This window comes from Lynx canadensis, chromosome D2, assembly GCF_007474595.2.
Source record: "Lynx canadensis isolate LIC74 chromosome D2, mLynCan4.pri.v2, whole genome shotgun sequence".
NCBI lineage: Eukaryota > Metazoa > Chordata > Mammalia > Carnivora > Felidae > Lynx > Lynx canadensis.
The window spans coordinates 8,037,631-8,053,191 of record NC_044313.2 but is presented as its reverse complement, the minus strand read 5'-3'; the positions used below and the strand labels follow the sequence as shown (position 1 = coordinate 8,053,191).

General features: G+C 57.8%; 1 protein-coding gene across 3 annotated transcripts in view; it reads right to left on the bottom strand.

Moving 5' to 3' along the window:
* Positions 1 to 3,393: 3,393 nt before the first annotated feature.
* Positions 3,394 to 15,561, bottom strand: part of CHST15 (carbohydrate sulfotransferase 15) — a 78,917-nt gene continuing 66,749 nt past the window's right edge. For all 3 annotated transcript variants that reach the window (XM_030334485.1, XM_030334487.1, XM_030334488.2), the window contains 3 exons: positions 13,529 to 13,685; positions 5,449 to 5,596; positions 3,394 to 3,854 (listed from right to left, as the gene is read on the bottom strand). In XM_030334485.1, coding sequence (XP_030190345.1) covers positions 3,664 to 3,854; positions 5,449 to 5,596; positions 13,529 to 13,685 — 496 coding nt within the window. In that variant the 3' untranslated portion in view covers positions 3,394 to 3,663. The remainder of the gene's footprint in view (positions 3,855 to 5,448; positions 5,597 to 13,528; positions 13,686 to 15,561) is intronic.

Below are 15,561 nucleotides of genomic sequence, written 5' to 3'. Positions count from 1 at the left end.
CCCAGGGCCGCTGCTGCTCAGGCTGCTGGGGCCCAACCAGCGGGCCTGCCCCCTCCCAGCTGCTCAGCCAGAGCCTTGCCCCGGGTTCTGGGAAGAGGTTCTCCCTACAAGTCTCTACAGGATCTGCCTCGCCCGCCCGCACGCAGAGTGGCTACCCACAGGGTGAGATCTCTGGGGCATCAGGAAAACACCGCCCACACCCAAGGCCTCCCCCCCTCCCTCCCTGCGGGCTGAGACCAGAAATTCCTCCGGAGCACTGCCTCTGCTTCTGTTTCACACAGGGGCATTTGGGAAGAGGTCACTCCAAAGGTTGGTTTACATAAGATATAGACGATCCGCGTCCTTACGTTCCCTGCGAGCTGGTTCCCAAGTAGGGGTGGGAACAAAGCAGAGGGGGTTTCCGGAAAGGCTCCAGGACAGGGGAATCAATCAACCCTGGAGACTCACCCGTCCATCCTGCCCCCTTGTGTCCCACCCGCCCCCTTTCTCCTCGCAGGCCGGATTTTCTCTGCTCAGAGATGCTGTTCCTGGCTCCCTCATCAAGAGATGGGCTCCTCCTCTTTCCAGGTCTGGACTCACTGGCCCCCTGCCTACAATGCACCCCTATGGGGAGCAGTGCTGGGAGAGGGACCCTCCCAGGGTGGTCTTTTCAGAGCTAGGAGACCATGGCCCATGCTGGCCCCAGGCCTCCAGAACCGCAAACTTCAGACAACCCCATCTCCTCCCACAGGCTTGCCCATCCCAGTGCAGCCAAGGGACCCTGAGTGCCTAATGACAGTGACACACACCCAGCGACACCAGGAGTCTCAAAATCACTGTCCCCAGGGCCAGGCCTGGGCCCAGAAATGAAGGAAGCAGCCATGATGACAACAGTCTAGGATGCTCCCTTTAGCTTTGGTTTTGGATGACAGGCTCGAGGACCGCTGTTTGGAACAGCACCCGTGCCATCAACGGGAACCGGGCCCGAACGTGAGAAAGCAAAGCAGAGACAACCGACATGCCCTCTGGAGAAAGGCCCCTTGAGAGAGACTGTCTGGATGGCACCGATTGGCACAGAAGGGCTGGGCCTGCCTGTGGTCACCCCACCTTCAAATCCAAATGTCTGACGACCGCGTTAGGCTGGTCTACGGGCAGGGCCGGCCCTGGGACCCTGACTCACACCCACAGGAGGCCTCTGGTGGGGAGTCACTGATAACGTTGAAGCCCCTCCTCCTCTGACAGTCTCTCTCCCGTCACCATATGCCGTAGGTCCCCTCACGCAGCGTGCACAGAAAGCACGCAGCTCAGACTCTGAACTACTTCTGAGATTCATTTGTGCACAGCAGACACCATGGAGAACCTAGCACGAGTGCTTGGGGGCGGGGTGGGGTGAGGAACAGCATGCATTCCCAGGGACCGGTCACAGGGGTCCACATTTAATTATGTTCAATATTAATAAAAATACAGCATAACTGGTTCACTTAACATACCTTCCACTACTAAGGGCGTACAATGGAGTACAATCCGATATACAGCTTTGGGGACACAAAGTAACTTCAATACCAGGTCATGAGAAATGCTCCGTTTCACTTTGGTTTTGGATGACAAGCCCCAGGACCGCCGCTCGGAACGGCACCTGCACTGTCAACGGGAACCGGGCCTGAACATGAGAAAGCAAAGGCAACAGATATGCCCTCTGGAGAAAGGCCCCTTGAGAGAGACTGTCCGGATGGCACAGATCGGCACGGAAGGGCTGGGCCTGCGTATATAAAAAGATTTGTATAATAAACCAAATAATATTGGAAATAAGACCTCCAGTAACACTTCTGTAAGAAGTAGAATTACACTGCATGTTATTCACATGCATAGGAGCGTGTAGGAAAAATCCTGTGTTGTAATTATGGCTGGAGTGGAACAGCAAAACACGTACTGAAAACGACAAGGTAATTGGCAGGGAAATCAATCCATGGAAGGGCCGCGTCCAGGGCAGGGGCGCCTCATCGGCGACACAACAGGAAGGGAACCCACTCAGAGAACGGACCCACGCACGCGCACACATCACCCCCCACTGCGAATAAATACACACACACGCTGAAAGTGAGATCTCCCCGCAGCTCCCTTGTGCTCTGGCCAGACTCCCTGCCGGCCGCTGCTCCGAGCGCCGCGCCGGCCGGCCGTGAGAGATGGGGGCGGGGGGTTGCTGTCCCAGCAAGCGGGTCTTCAGCAGCAGAAACAGCTCGGCCGTGCCAGTGCGGACGGAAGGCCCTCCCCGCGCCTCCCGGAGGGCTGTGCCTCCCACCTCTGATGGTAGAGAGGTGACGGCTCTGTGGCTGGAGAGCTGAGCAAATCCTCACGTCTGCGCGTGATGGCCGGGCACCTGCACGTTTGCGCTTCCTGACACTGGTGTAGGGGACCCTGCCCGGAAGGTTCTGGTTCACCTTGCAAACACTCCGGTGCGAAGCTTCCCCGAGTTCGCACCCGGGGCTCCAGCCCCCTCCCCATCAGTCTCTCCCCATCACCTCCGAGAAACGACGAGACCGTGAGGCCATCCGTTGGTGGGCCAAGCGGTCGAGCGGCCTGGAAAGTCCCATGAAGAATCGCAGCACACCCAGGTGTGGCTCGCTGTTTCTGCCTCGGGACACACGTGTCTTGTAGTCTGCAGAAACGGGGAGGGCCTCTGGCCACACGTGGCGGAGAATGTGGGCAAGGAGCTGATTCCAGGGGGCAGGCAGAGCGACGGGGCCCGTCTGTGGCCACAGCTAGAAGTTCACACACCCTCCGGGTCTGACGACCTCGTGTGCGCGAGGAGGGTCCAGGACACCTAGATTTCCCAGAGAGTTCAATTCCTTGAAGTTGCTCAGTGTGGCATCAAAGCAGAAATTTCCCTTCTAATTATAAGCTGAGTTTGTATCCCGATTATAAACTGCATGAGCTCTCGAGAAGCCCTCAAAAGTGGCAGAAAAGGAGCTACGGCTGGTGAAATGCAGGAATGGTTCGTCTGAAACATTCGTGTTCTGGTTAAACATAAGTAACACCAGGACAGGATGGGAGGGGTCCGAGATGATGTGCTCGGGCTTTTTGTTCTCTTTCGTAAAAGTGAAGGTTCAGATCTGAAGAGAAGAAAGGGCGGACCTCGGAGTAAAAGAGAAAAAAGGAAAGCGTCTGTCTCCACGCTCTGCCCAAATGAAGGTGTTGGCCCCACCGGTGTTTCAGGACCGAACGGAAGTGTAACTCGGACAGTGTCGCGGCGTGACCTCTAGCGTGATGGCGCGACCTCCGGCGTGGCGACGTGACCTCCGGCGTGGCGACGTGACCTCCAGTGCGCTCACTCGGATCCCACACTGTCAGCCCCCAGCCGCGCTTCCTTCCCGCCCCCCCACAGCCCGCCTGGTGCCCCCCGCCCCGCCCCCCCACCCCCGCCTGGACCCCGCGGCCCGGCCACTGTGCCGCAGGAGGGAACGGTTCCCAAGTGGAGGTTCCAATGGCGCGGGATGGCGGAGCCCCGTGAAGGGTCAGTTGCCAGGTTGTTTCACACCACAAACGGTTATACTAAACAGGTGCCTAGGGAGGGGAAGAAGAATCATCTGGGGGTTTTCTCCACGCTGTTGAGGAAGAGGGCCCCGCCCCCCAAAGAGAGATTTTTAAATCACGGTAACAGTGGAAACCGCAGGGGGACCCCGACCCTCAGGTCTTCTTCCAGGCGAACGCCTCGTCGGCGAGCACCTGGGCCAGCCTGGCGTTGAAGGGCCCGTAGAAGTCCTGCAGGATCTTTTGGGTGACCGGCCACATGGGGCCCAGGTTCCGGTCCTCGGGGCGTCGCGCGTTGGACGCGGGGCTCTTTGTCATCAGGGTCTCTTGTTTCTCACCTAGGGGTCCTGGAACACAAAGAAAAGGCTGTGGAGGAGGAGGTGCGGCAGGAAGGAGCTTCGCAAAACTCCCAGCCTTTGTGTTGGGCCAGGAGTTCCCCTCCCCTCAAGAGTGCTCGGTCCTCTGGCCAGACCCGTCCTGGTCCTGGAGTTGCTGAGGACGGAAAGTGGCAGCGTGCCATCGCGAAGGAGCAGGTGCTGTCCGGCCTGGGGCTGGACACCTGCCCGCAGAAGCGCAGCTGCGGCTCTGGGAGGCAGCCTCCCCTGAGCCTCACCCCCTCCCGGTCTCAGTGCCAAATACCCACAAAGGGCTGGCTCCCGTGGCCGTCAGCCTGTGTCCGTGGATAACTGTGCGAGCTGCCGGGCACAGTCCATGTGCTTAGATTTTCCTACTAACCAGCCTGCTGGAGTCCTGCCAGTGTCATTTCTGCTTCAGGCTGCTGATGCAAAGGGCCTGTGGCTGGGCCATATTTCACCCTGTGTGTCGCGCCGTATCGTGGCCGTGGGGGTGGTGGGGCAGGAAGGCCACCTGTGCCCAGAGACCCTATAAGCTGAACCTCCGCCTGCACCAAGATCAGTGGGGAGAGGCCTGGGAACAAGCCAGCCACCTCTATCCCCTGCCCCCTGGATGGTTAGTCCCTCACTGGCTTAACTGACCGGATCACCGCTCAGGCCACTTTGTGCCAGGCCCTCGGGATCGGGCCAAAGTCCCCGAGCCCTTACACAGAAAAACCATATTCCGCTGTCGCTGGGGTGTGTGCAGCAGAAGGAACAGAACTGGCCTCACTGTCCATCTCAGAGACTAAAGTCAAGCTCACCAACACAGCAGAGTCTACGAGGGACCCACTCCAAGAAAAATGGTTCTAGGCCTTCAGAGGAAAAAGCAATCACACTCCCTCCGACCACTATGACGAAAGGGTTCTGAGGCCAGTGGAGGGTAAACAGATTTTAAGGAATATGCCATCAACAGAATTCCCGGGCCAGATCATTAGATGGGGCTGCGGGAGCGCTTGAGCTCTGGCAGTCCTTGGGTGCCCATCCACGTGGGCAGCCCTCTGTGCCCAGAGACCCACCCCTACAAGCCATCACCCTGGCCACCGGCAGTGGACTCTCCTGGAGGAAGGTGGCCACGTGGCCCTGACTCCAGGGGCCCCCCAAAACCTGAGAGCATGCTACGACCCGTCCGCTCCCTCCTCCGAGCCTGTGGCCTCTGCAAAACCGTTCCAGCCATGCTCGGACATGTCGCCCAGCCCAAAGACCCAGCTCGCAGACCACTCCTTCCATGACCCCTTCCACCATTCCTCCTGGGACCCCGGAGGCACGTATACGAACCAACCGTCACTCTGCCAGGGACTCGGCTACCAGTGGCTTCCTCCTCTTCTCTTCCTCTGCTGGGCTGGAACCTCCCAGATGAGGGACCCCCTCCCCCCACCCCGGCACCAGGCCCCGCGCCTGAAAAGCACGTACCGAACCAGCTGCCCGGCCCGGCCCGGCCCGGCCCCGCCCGGTGCACAGAGTCCGTCTGCAACTCAGCGAGCACCGCGGACAGCCAGTGTCCACAGAGCTCATGCCTGCTCCCGGGCCACCCGAGTGACATTCATACCGAGGTTGAGGAACTGGAAGACCCTGTGCATGGTGTACTTGACGTTGGAGGCGTGGTCTTCCAGGCGAAGGACGAGGAACTGTTCTTTATTAAACACGGTGAGCCAGTCCAGAAGGTACACAGCATACAGACCGACCTGGAGCCTCACCTAGAACCAAGGCAGAAGGCGGGCATCACTTCGGGAGTAATTTCCCTAATGCTTTTCCAAACGTACGAGGCCTGAGTACAAACCAGCACCAAGAGTTACCCGAGCAAACAACTGCCTTCAAAGGATGGATTTTATTTTTTTTAATGTTGATTTGTTTTTCAGAGACAGAACGTGAGCAGGGGAGGGACAGAGAGAGAGAGAGAGGAGGAGACATGGAATCCGAAGCAGGCTCCAGGCTCCGAGCTGTCGGCACAGAGCCCAACACGGGGCTCGAACCCACCAACCGTGAGATCATGACCCGAGCCGAAGTCGGACGCTCAACCGACTGAGCCACCCAGGCGCCCCTATTTTTTAATTTTTTTAAACATTTATTCATTTTGGAGAGACAGGGACAGAGTGCAAGCAGGGGAGGAGCAGAGAGAGAGGGAGACACAATCTGAAGCAGCCTCCAGGCTTCAAGCTGTCAGCACAGAGCCCGATGCGGGGCTCGAACTCACGAACCACAAGATCATGACCTGAGGCTGAAGTCAGACGCTTCACGGACTGAGCCACCCAGGCGCCCCCAAAGGATGGATTTTAAACGCCATGCTTTCTTGAGTCTTCAGGAAGGGTTCTGAGCTCCTCACACAGAAGATTCCTACTTAAGGTCACAGTTAATTCTCACGACAACCCTGGAGGTGGCTCCGCGACACGTTCCACAGTGGAGACTCAGGTGAAGGAAGAGGTCAAGACCGTACCCGTGAACAGCGCAAACATTCTTTGCATGATACCCTGGCTGTTTCTGCTCCTACACCCAGCACACGACAGCCATGAAAACCACGTTCAACACCTCAGAAACAAGCCAGGTGAGTGAACCGCCCCGTGCCTGCTGCCACCTGGGCGTCAGTGACCAGGGGGCCGTGTGTACATCCAAAGAAAGCAGTGTCACGCACAGCCACTCCTTCCCACCTCCACGCCCGGGGTGACGTCCTCCCGTGCCTTCTGTCACACTAGGCTGCAAGCTTGCGCGGTGAAGAATTCACCTTACCCAAAGGAAGTCTGGCCTCTGGCCTCAGCTCCTGGGAGGTGACCTCTAGGCCACCTGGGATATCCTGCCTGATAAGTGGCTTGGCTGGCCTGGGGCATCTGGCCACCGGAGAGTAAACAGTGAAACTGACTGACAGGGGACCGGTCTGGCCTGCAGCAGGGACTGGACGGTAAAGGCCAACCAGGCGGATGGCATGTGACTGAGTCCCAGTAAATACTCCAGACACCACAGGCTCGGGTGGGCGTCCCCGGATGGCAGTGCTGTGTGTGGCCACATGTGCTCCTTCCCTGGGTGGGAGTGGGGGGGGGGGGCGGTTCAGTGGGTGTCCCTTCTCTGCTGGAAGCACGGTCTTCAGTGAGTCCTGCGATTCCTTCCGGGGAGCTACTGAACCCCAAAGTGGTTTGGGGGACCTCCTGCCTTACAAACATGTCAGAAACGAGAGTGGCCGTGGGACGTTCCCTCTGACTTCACAGCTGCTGCTCAGCTCTTCAAAGCTTCAGGAAAACACCAGAGCTCTCCCCTTCCGCCCGCAGCCCCTTTCTCCTGGGCCCCCCGCCCTCCCCCAAGTCCTGGGGACCCTGCCCCATTTCCGGTCTGCCGCTCTGCCTCTGCGACCTTCCCACGTTTCCACCTGCTGCCTCTGCCTTAGCTCCACGCCAGCCCCTCCGGTCAGGCCCAGTTGTCACAGCCTCCTAACCGGTGCTCCCGTCTGGTCTCTGAGCACCCACCCCTGGCCCGTCACCAGTGCGAGCTGCCCCACCTGCTGGCCTGGCCCCTCCGGCCCCGCTCCCAGCCTGCCTGCCGTCCGAGCATGGGGAGCCCTTGGTCTGGCTTACGCTCGGCCCCCAGGCGCCCCCTCCCAGCCTCAGCCGCTCAGCTGCGTAGACAGATGCTCTCCCTTCAGGGTCCCTCTCTCCCTCCCAGCCCGACCCGGGGCTCCTCCAGCCTGCCGGGCTCCGGTGCTCCTTGGGCGACGTGCCGGACACGGTGGTGGCAGGGCGGTGAAACATTTGACAAAATACGTACAGAAGCCAACTAGTCTCATCTCTCGCTAGTCTTTTCCCACTTCCTTCTTTTTCTAATCAGGCAGGAGGATGCAGAGGAAGATAAACAGTGAGAAGCGATAAGCGGTCTCCAGAATTCATTAGCTGCCTCCTCTCCCCCTGGGGTTGTTGCTGCCTCACGCACCGGCCCGTAAAGAAGACCCCCCGAGCTGGGCCAAAGCCGGAGAGAGAACGAGTACGTGCCAGCCTCAGAAATCACGCGTGCGGCACCCCTAACACAGGCAGACCGTAACGAGCGTGCCTTCTGGAGTCATGGGCCTCACAGAGCAGGTCAAGTCTCTGTCGGGCTCGCTGGCTGGCCCCTCCCAGGGAGGGCCAGCCTCACGAGGGTGATCTTCCGGAGAACCTGCCTGTGCAGCTTGAGAACTTTCTAGAAGGACAGAAGCTGGTGTTTGTGGTGGGGATGGGGGGGGGGGGGGATGATACAGCAGCCGGAACGCATTCCTGACCTGGCCACAGGTGACAGACTATTTCTCCGAAAGCCTGTCGGCTCCCTCCGTGGGCAGAGCCCCCCAGCACAAAGACCCTCGGGCTGAGGCCTCCTGCAGCAGGGCCTTCCTTCGCGGGCAGGGACGGTCCTGGCGGGGTGGGGGGGGGGGGGCGGCAGGGCAGGGAACAAACCCCGCGGGGCTCTGCAGGCCACGGGAGGCGAGGAGGCTCCCCTGAACACCTCCCCTTCTGGCCAGCCCTGGTCCCCCTTCTTCCTCCCCCTCCCTCCCTCCCCCCTCACCACTCCAGGAAAGCTCGGGTCACCCTGAGCGACGCCTCCCGGTGCACGCAGCATCATTACCACAACTGTGCGCCATCGACACAAACCCAAGACGGGCCCACTTGGAACGGTTTTTCTTCACCTTTCCCGGCAGAGGCCGGAGGATCCAAACGGCACGAAGATAAAAAGGGCATTTAGGGAAAGTGTCTGATAGATGTAAAATTACAAGACACCAGAGCTGAGAGAAGCCTTTGAGGTTATCTGCCGCGGCCAACTCTTGCTGGAAAAATGGAAGCCCAGGGAGGGGTGGGGGCCTGCCCGGGGTCAGCTGGGAGCACCCAGCGGCACCTGGAGCTGACACCGGGCCCCCGCCACCGGGGCTTTTCCTGCCACACAGGGAAAGAGCCCAGGAGGGGTGGGTGCGGGGCTCTTTCCAGACAGGCTCCATGCCGAGCCTCTCGGTTCCCGATTAGGGGTTTAGGTGAGACACCCTACACAGCCTACCCGGTATCCGCTAGTCTCAAAAACTCCCCATTCATTCATTCATTCATTCTGCAAACAGTCGAGTGCATGCTACGTGCAGGTACCCCCCTAGGCAATGGAGATGTGTTGCTATGTAACAGCCGTGGCCCCCGGCCTCACGGAGCCTGGAACCTCGTGGGGGACACAGAGCCGAGCTGCTGAAGAAACAACCCGCAACCACCAGTTGTGATCCATGCTGCAGGGAAACAACTGGGGTGGAGAGAGAAAACAGAGGTCAGTAAGACCCAGAGGATGAGAAACCCTGCGGCATCCAGGGGAAGCACGTTCCAGGGAAAGGGGCTGGAACCGGTCTCTCCAATGCGCCTGGAAGGTGCTGGACAGACTGATGGGCCCACCCCCCCCCCAGCTGCTGTCTTCTGTGGGCCGGGGCTGAGCCTGAGGGTCCCACTGCTGGCAAGATCCCCGCGGATGGTGACGCTGCCGGAACCCTGCTTCGCGAACCTCCGATCCGAGGCGAGAGGCTGGACGGAGGACCTAACAGGAGAGAGTGTGGCTGCAGAGAGCAGTGACAGAGAGGGGGTGGCTGGGAGGAGGCGGAGAAGGAGGCGGGGGCCGGCTGGTGCACTCCAATGCTGCTGGAAGGCAGGGGATGTCTTAGGAAGGGTAGCACCAGGGTCCGCCGATGCTTGAAAAAGCTCTCCCTCCCTGCGCCGTGGCTGAGCGGGGACTCACAGCTGGAGGGGGATTTGCGTCCCTTGTCCCAGAATTGAAGGTTCGTGCCCAAGAGGAGGGTTTCCAACTGCTCCTGGCTGCCTGGCTCTTCCTGGTGAGCAAGGGGCTGAAGGGTCATGGCCAGTCTGCCGTCTGTGACGCCCCCCACCCTGTCCTGTCGACCGATCCTGCCCCTGGACGCCTCTCTCTGACCTAAGGTGTCGGCTCAGCCACCCCCTCGCCATCCTCAGCAAAACATGAGATGGAATGAAAAAGCCAGTTCAGACCTGTGCTCTTAGGAGCTAGCCAGGGAAAGGAGGGAATGCCATGAGTCCGAAAGGCCACAGGACCTGGGATGAACCCTAGGCCTGTTACCCGCTCTGTGTCTCTGGGTGTGAGCGTCCATGTCTGTGAGCCTCAGTGTCCTCATCTGTAAAATGGGCATGGATTCCAGGGCAGCACGGACGACAGAACACGAAGAGCTCAAGGCTGTGCCTGGCGCAGAATCAGCGGCGAACAAAGCTCGGATCCCATCGTCCCTCTCTCACTGGCAAAGGCTCGTGATCAGGATGAATTTCCAGCACACCCCAAAGTGGAGGCCCATGACGACGCCTTCCTGTGTACGGATCACCCGGTGTCTACCGTGTTTCAGTGCTCCCAGCTGGAGGCCAACAGGGCAGCGGAGGGGAGGGCACCCTTTCTTGTCTGTGGGACAAAGTGGCTGTGGAAATCCCGCCTCCTGGAAACCTATTCAGAGGCAGGTGAGACCTGCATCCGGCCAGCTCTGTCCCCGTGGCCCTGACTGTGCCGAGGCGCTGGCCCAGCGAGCTCTGGGCGGAGCAGCGGGCCCCGGGTTCAGACGGCACGTGTACATCAGACACTCACTCTTCTGGGACAGAAACGCGACGTGAAGCCACTGAAATGCCACTGGAATAAGCCGTACCCTCACAGTCAGGAGCTGTGCCCGGCCCCGCCTCGCCCTGCGCTTCCAAATCCAGCCAGCTGGGGGCGCTCGCTTGTAGAAGGCCCCCGAAGCAAAGCCCTCACCTATCCCTCCCTTTCGGAGCACCTGCCACATAACCTCTTGAAGAGAGAACTCAGTAGTAACACGGCCTGGAAGAGGACGGTTCCAGCACCTTCTCTGAACCACACCAGCTGGACGCATCACCTCAAGTCTCCCTGTTCTGTCTCCCGCCCCCTCCCTGTCCCTTCCAGGTCACCCCATGGCCGTGCTGCTTCCAGCACTGAGCACGGTGCTGAGCACAGAGTCTGCACCCACCGTATGCCCTTGGAGACGAATCAAGTCTCGGCTGTGAATGAGGCCAGTCCCCCCAACCACGCCACACCTAGGAAGTTTCAAGAAACGTCTCCAGGTAGCGGCTCTGCTCTCCTGCAGGCCCTGCACAGATGACCCTCACGGTCATGAGCAATCATACTAAAAAGCAACAGCTAACAACCAGAGCCATTTTGAAGCAAATGCTGCACTCGGCCTGCCGGCCAGCGAACACGTGGCTTCCCCGTCATCCCACCGCTCGATCCGATCCAGTCCAACCCCTGTCCACGTCCTCTCCACTCGTCCTCCTAATTGTTTCTAGAAACTTCCACCGTCTCCTACCCTGACTCAGCCCCCAGTCCTCTTACAGAAACCCCATCCCACCCCCACCCCGGCCTCCCCGTCTCTGGGAGACACCCCGCCAGCCCTGGGCGCCACACATCGGGCATCTTTCTGAAACACAGATTTGCTACGACTGTTAAACCCTCCCTGGGGACCCATGTCAGGCCAGACTTCCAAGGCTCACACCCCCCTCTTACCATCGCCCCACCACCCACACAACCATGTGCTGTGCCCAGCTGTAGCAAACGCTCTCCGTGCTTAACTCTTCGGCCTCTGCCCGAGCTGCTTCCTGCACCTGGACAGATCACCGCCTCCACGTCCCCAGCCCGTCATCCTTCAGGCCTCGGCACAAACACTGCCTTTCCTAGACGTTCCCCTGGTGCCTTGTGTCCAGGTGGCCTCTGCCGGGAGCCAGGGCTCCTGCCCCAGCCGCTAGGTCACTCTCCCTGCCAGGACTGGGACTGCCCGGGGGCACAAGGACCAGGCCTGTCCTCTCACGGCTGCCCTCCCAGCCCATGTGCCACGCACAGACACGGTCAAATGACGAATGCACGTGCAGGGAGGCAGAACACGCTGCCCCGAAATATACCACTTTGGCATGAGGATTATTTTGAGCCCAAGGCAACTGAGAAGAAACACAAACATAAGAAAAGCTCTCCGCCCTCACCCTATTTGCCTCCAAGCCGTACATAAATTTGTCAGGGTGCCCTTCCTCCCCTCTCCACCAGGACGGACCAAATTAATCACTGGAGACAACCCTAGACCTTTATCAGCCTTAAGACAGCATCAGAGGATGTGATGTAACAAACCTCGATAAAACTAGCCCTTATCAACCATTAGCTCCCCCATACGTTTACCTGCCTTCCCACGATTTGCTGCCCTAGAAATTCAAAGTCCTCTCGCTTTGTCTGGTCACCTCTCTACAAATGTCCTTTTCTCCTGTCGGGATGTTACACAAGCCTGAGTTCTAACCGTCCCTCTGAGCTACTCATCACGCACGGGTGCAACACACATGTTAATAAACTCGTGGTTTTTCTCTCTCTTGTTAATTTGTCTTTGGTCGGTCTAATTCGCAGGGCCCGGACCGGCAACTCTAAGATGGCTGCAGGACAAGGGTTCTTCATTTCTCCCCTACGCACGAAGGAACTATCACTCTGACCCTTACAACAGCCTGGAACGGCAGTCTTGTTACCCGATTTGAGGATGAAGCAATGGCGTCTCAGAGAAGCTAAAACGACTGTCCAGAGTCACACAGCTTAGTAAACGCCCCAGCTGGGAAGCGAACCCACACGTCTGTCTGGCTCCAAAGGCCATTCCTCTATTCTGTGCTGCTGGGCAGATTCTAGGTTTATCTGTGCCCCTGTCCGCATCTTCTCTGACACACTGAAAACTCCAGCCTCAATCCAACCTGCTGCCTCTGTGCATCCTGCCGGAACCAGGACCCTGCGTTCCAGATACGACGGCCTTGAGAACAAGGAAGAGGAAGGGAAACCTCTTGACCCCGAACACCCCACGCCCAGGGGGTTCCCAGCCTCCACCTCGAGCACATCGGTCTGTGCCGTCCCACATGCTGCGCTCCGCAGAGCAGTGGTGAACCACGCCCCGGGACGGGGGCAGCACCAGCTTCACTGTGTTAGGCTCTCCGGCAGCACCAATCTGCTGAAAAGGCAGACAACCCAGGGTGCTATGCGGTAGAAAGCCACCCCCAGCTGAAGGGTGCTGAATTCACCACCAACAGCTTCTTCTGCATTTAAAAAAAAAAAAAAAAAAAAAAAAAAAAGGCAAGAAATGTACAGCCACATTCCTGAAGGCAAGTAAGAGAAAAGCAAAAGAGAGATCAACGGGAGACAGTTTTCCATTTAGGCCCTGTCGCAGGAACGCTGAAAGTCACCGGTGGGTGATTCGTTAAACCACCAAAACAATCCGCCATCGATCAGGGAACGATGCTTAAGACGATTCGAGAGCTGGGTCCCCGCGTCTGCCAATCCTAATTGCAGGGTGGGTTTTTGGAGCCTCACTGAATGGCAATCTCCCTAAATGTGCCCTCATTCTCTGCAGGGGGAGGAGAGAGCATTGTAATGGGGAGATGAGCAGGGAAGAGAGCCTGGTGCCAGCTGAAAGGGCCCAGCCTTTCTATACAGTTTTTATGCCCGTGTGTATTTGTTTGTGCACCAGCCACCGCGGCTCGGAGGCATGGGGAGAGGCATTTGCACATTAAAATGCTTCTCTGCGTTTATATGCTAAAATCCCATCCACCGTGCCACCTGCATAATAACCACCAAGTGGCCTGCTCTGTAAGGGGGCCGGCTTCCAGGATACGCACAGGCATGGCATTGTTGAGGGTGTTGTTGTAGACGCAGGCACGCAGGGAATAATCGAGCATGCAATTCTCAAACAGCTGCAGAGCTTCTGTCACTTTCTCGTGGAAGTCATCAGCAGATTTATTCGAACTTGCAAAGTAGAGATAGTCGGAGTACAACCTGTGAATAAAATAAACGGAGACTTTCACCACCCGGGACTGTGAAATCACGCGACGCGGGTGACGATGGAAATCGACGTGCAATGACATTACCTCGTCTCGTTCATTAGGACCCTGCCATTTCTCTTGGTTCCCCTGCAGATGAGCCCCCTCCCTACTTCCTCCCACACCTCCCCACCCCTCACCGGGCCACCCGCGCTCTCCTGGATTCGGACATGTCTACACTGGCCCCCCGACCAACCCCCGGTACTTCTTAAATCCTATCCAGCCACTTCAGCACGCAGCTGTTTTCACTGCAACGGTGAGCTTAGAAACACCAGATTGTGAAAACTGTACGACGGCGAAGACGGGCCACGAAAATGTTATGCTCCTTCCGGTTTCTCTCTCCTCCATCAGAGGCAACAATAACCAGCACAGCTGTTGCTCCTACAATCTGATAGTTTCTCATGAGATTCCTGGCCCATTCCACAGACGTTCCAAACATTAAAAAACAACAACAACAAATTATGAAATGTATCTTTCTAGATTGGTACGGACCTATTTTTTAACACAACATAAAAACACCCCTACATCTGCGTGCAGTCACCCTGTAAACCTGTTCACACGGACCCCACCACATGTATGTGGCCGTGTTTTCCTTGGAGAACTGACGGTGTCATCCTGGACCCAATTTCCCCGGGTTCCCCTAAACCTTCCCAACTGGGCCTCAGCGTGTAGACTTCCACGTCCACCTCTGCACTGCCCAAGTGCGCACGAATCCTGCCAGGTCGGTTCAGCCAGAATCCCCCGCCCTGCGATATCTGATCACCCTCAATATTTGGTGGGCTCCCAGTCCCCCGCCATCTCCCAGGGGATGTCTCATCGCCCCATTGGGCCTTCAGCAGGAATCCTGCTAGGTCGATTTAGCCAGAACTCAGACCGACCTTAGCCTGGTGTGTCCTCTTAGTAATTTCCAACCCACGGACCCCCACTACTCCTTGGCTGTGAGTCCCCACTTTTCCTTGCTGGATCTGGAATTGAGGCCAGTCTTTGTGCCCTACACAAAACCCCACGCAGGGTCCTGACACCCACTGGAGTGGGTCCTGAGTGAAACCCGCCTTACCAGCCTTGACCAAGCTCCAGGATAAGGGTTTGCGTGCTCCTTGCTTTCTCTCTCTCTTCCTCCCTCCCTCTTTCCTTCCTTCCTTCCTTCGTTTCTTCCCTCCCTCCTTCCTTCCTTCCCTTCTCTCTTCCTTCCTTCCTTCCCTCCTGCCCTCCATCCTTTCTTCCCTCCCTCTTTCCTTCCTTCCTTCCTTCCGCTTTCTTCCCTCCCTCCCTTCTTCCTTCCTTCCCCTCACTCCTCCTTCCTTCCCCTCACTCTTCCTTCCTTCCTTCCCTCCCTCCCTTCCTTCCTCTTTCTGTCTTTCTTTCTTTCAATAAATCCTCTGTGAATATATTTTACCAGACTCTCAGCATTACAGATAGATTTTGTTAAGCAAGGGCTACTTGTTTTCTTACATGAGACAGACAATAAGAAAGGGTGAATTATGACAACAGTATCATGAACACGGCTCTCACTCAAGCCCTCCTGCCCAGTTTCTCCGGGGGTCCAACCTGTGAGTCCTGCTCCCCAGAGGTGACCTCTCTTACCAGGGGCTGAAAGAGCCTTCCAGAAATTTTCTGTGCCCACTGAAGCAGGTAGGGACATATTTTCTATTTTCACAACCATGGATGGTACCAGATCAGATCCGGTGGAATCAGATCACGTGCCTGTCATCGCGGCACATCGCCCACCTCCCGGTTGGGGGGTGGGGGGCTCTGAGCACCCACGAGCACAGGGGCGATGGGGGACTGCACCCTAACATAAACGTCATCCCAGTGCCACCCAGTAACTTTTT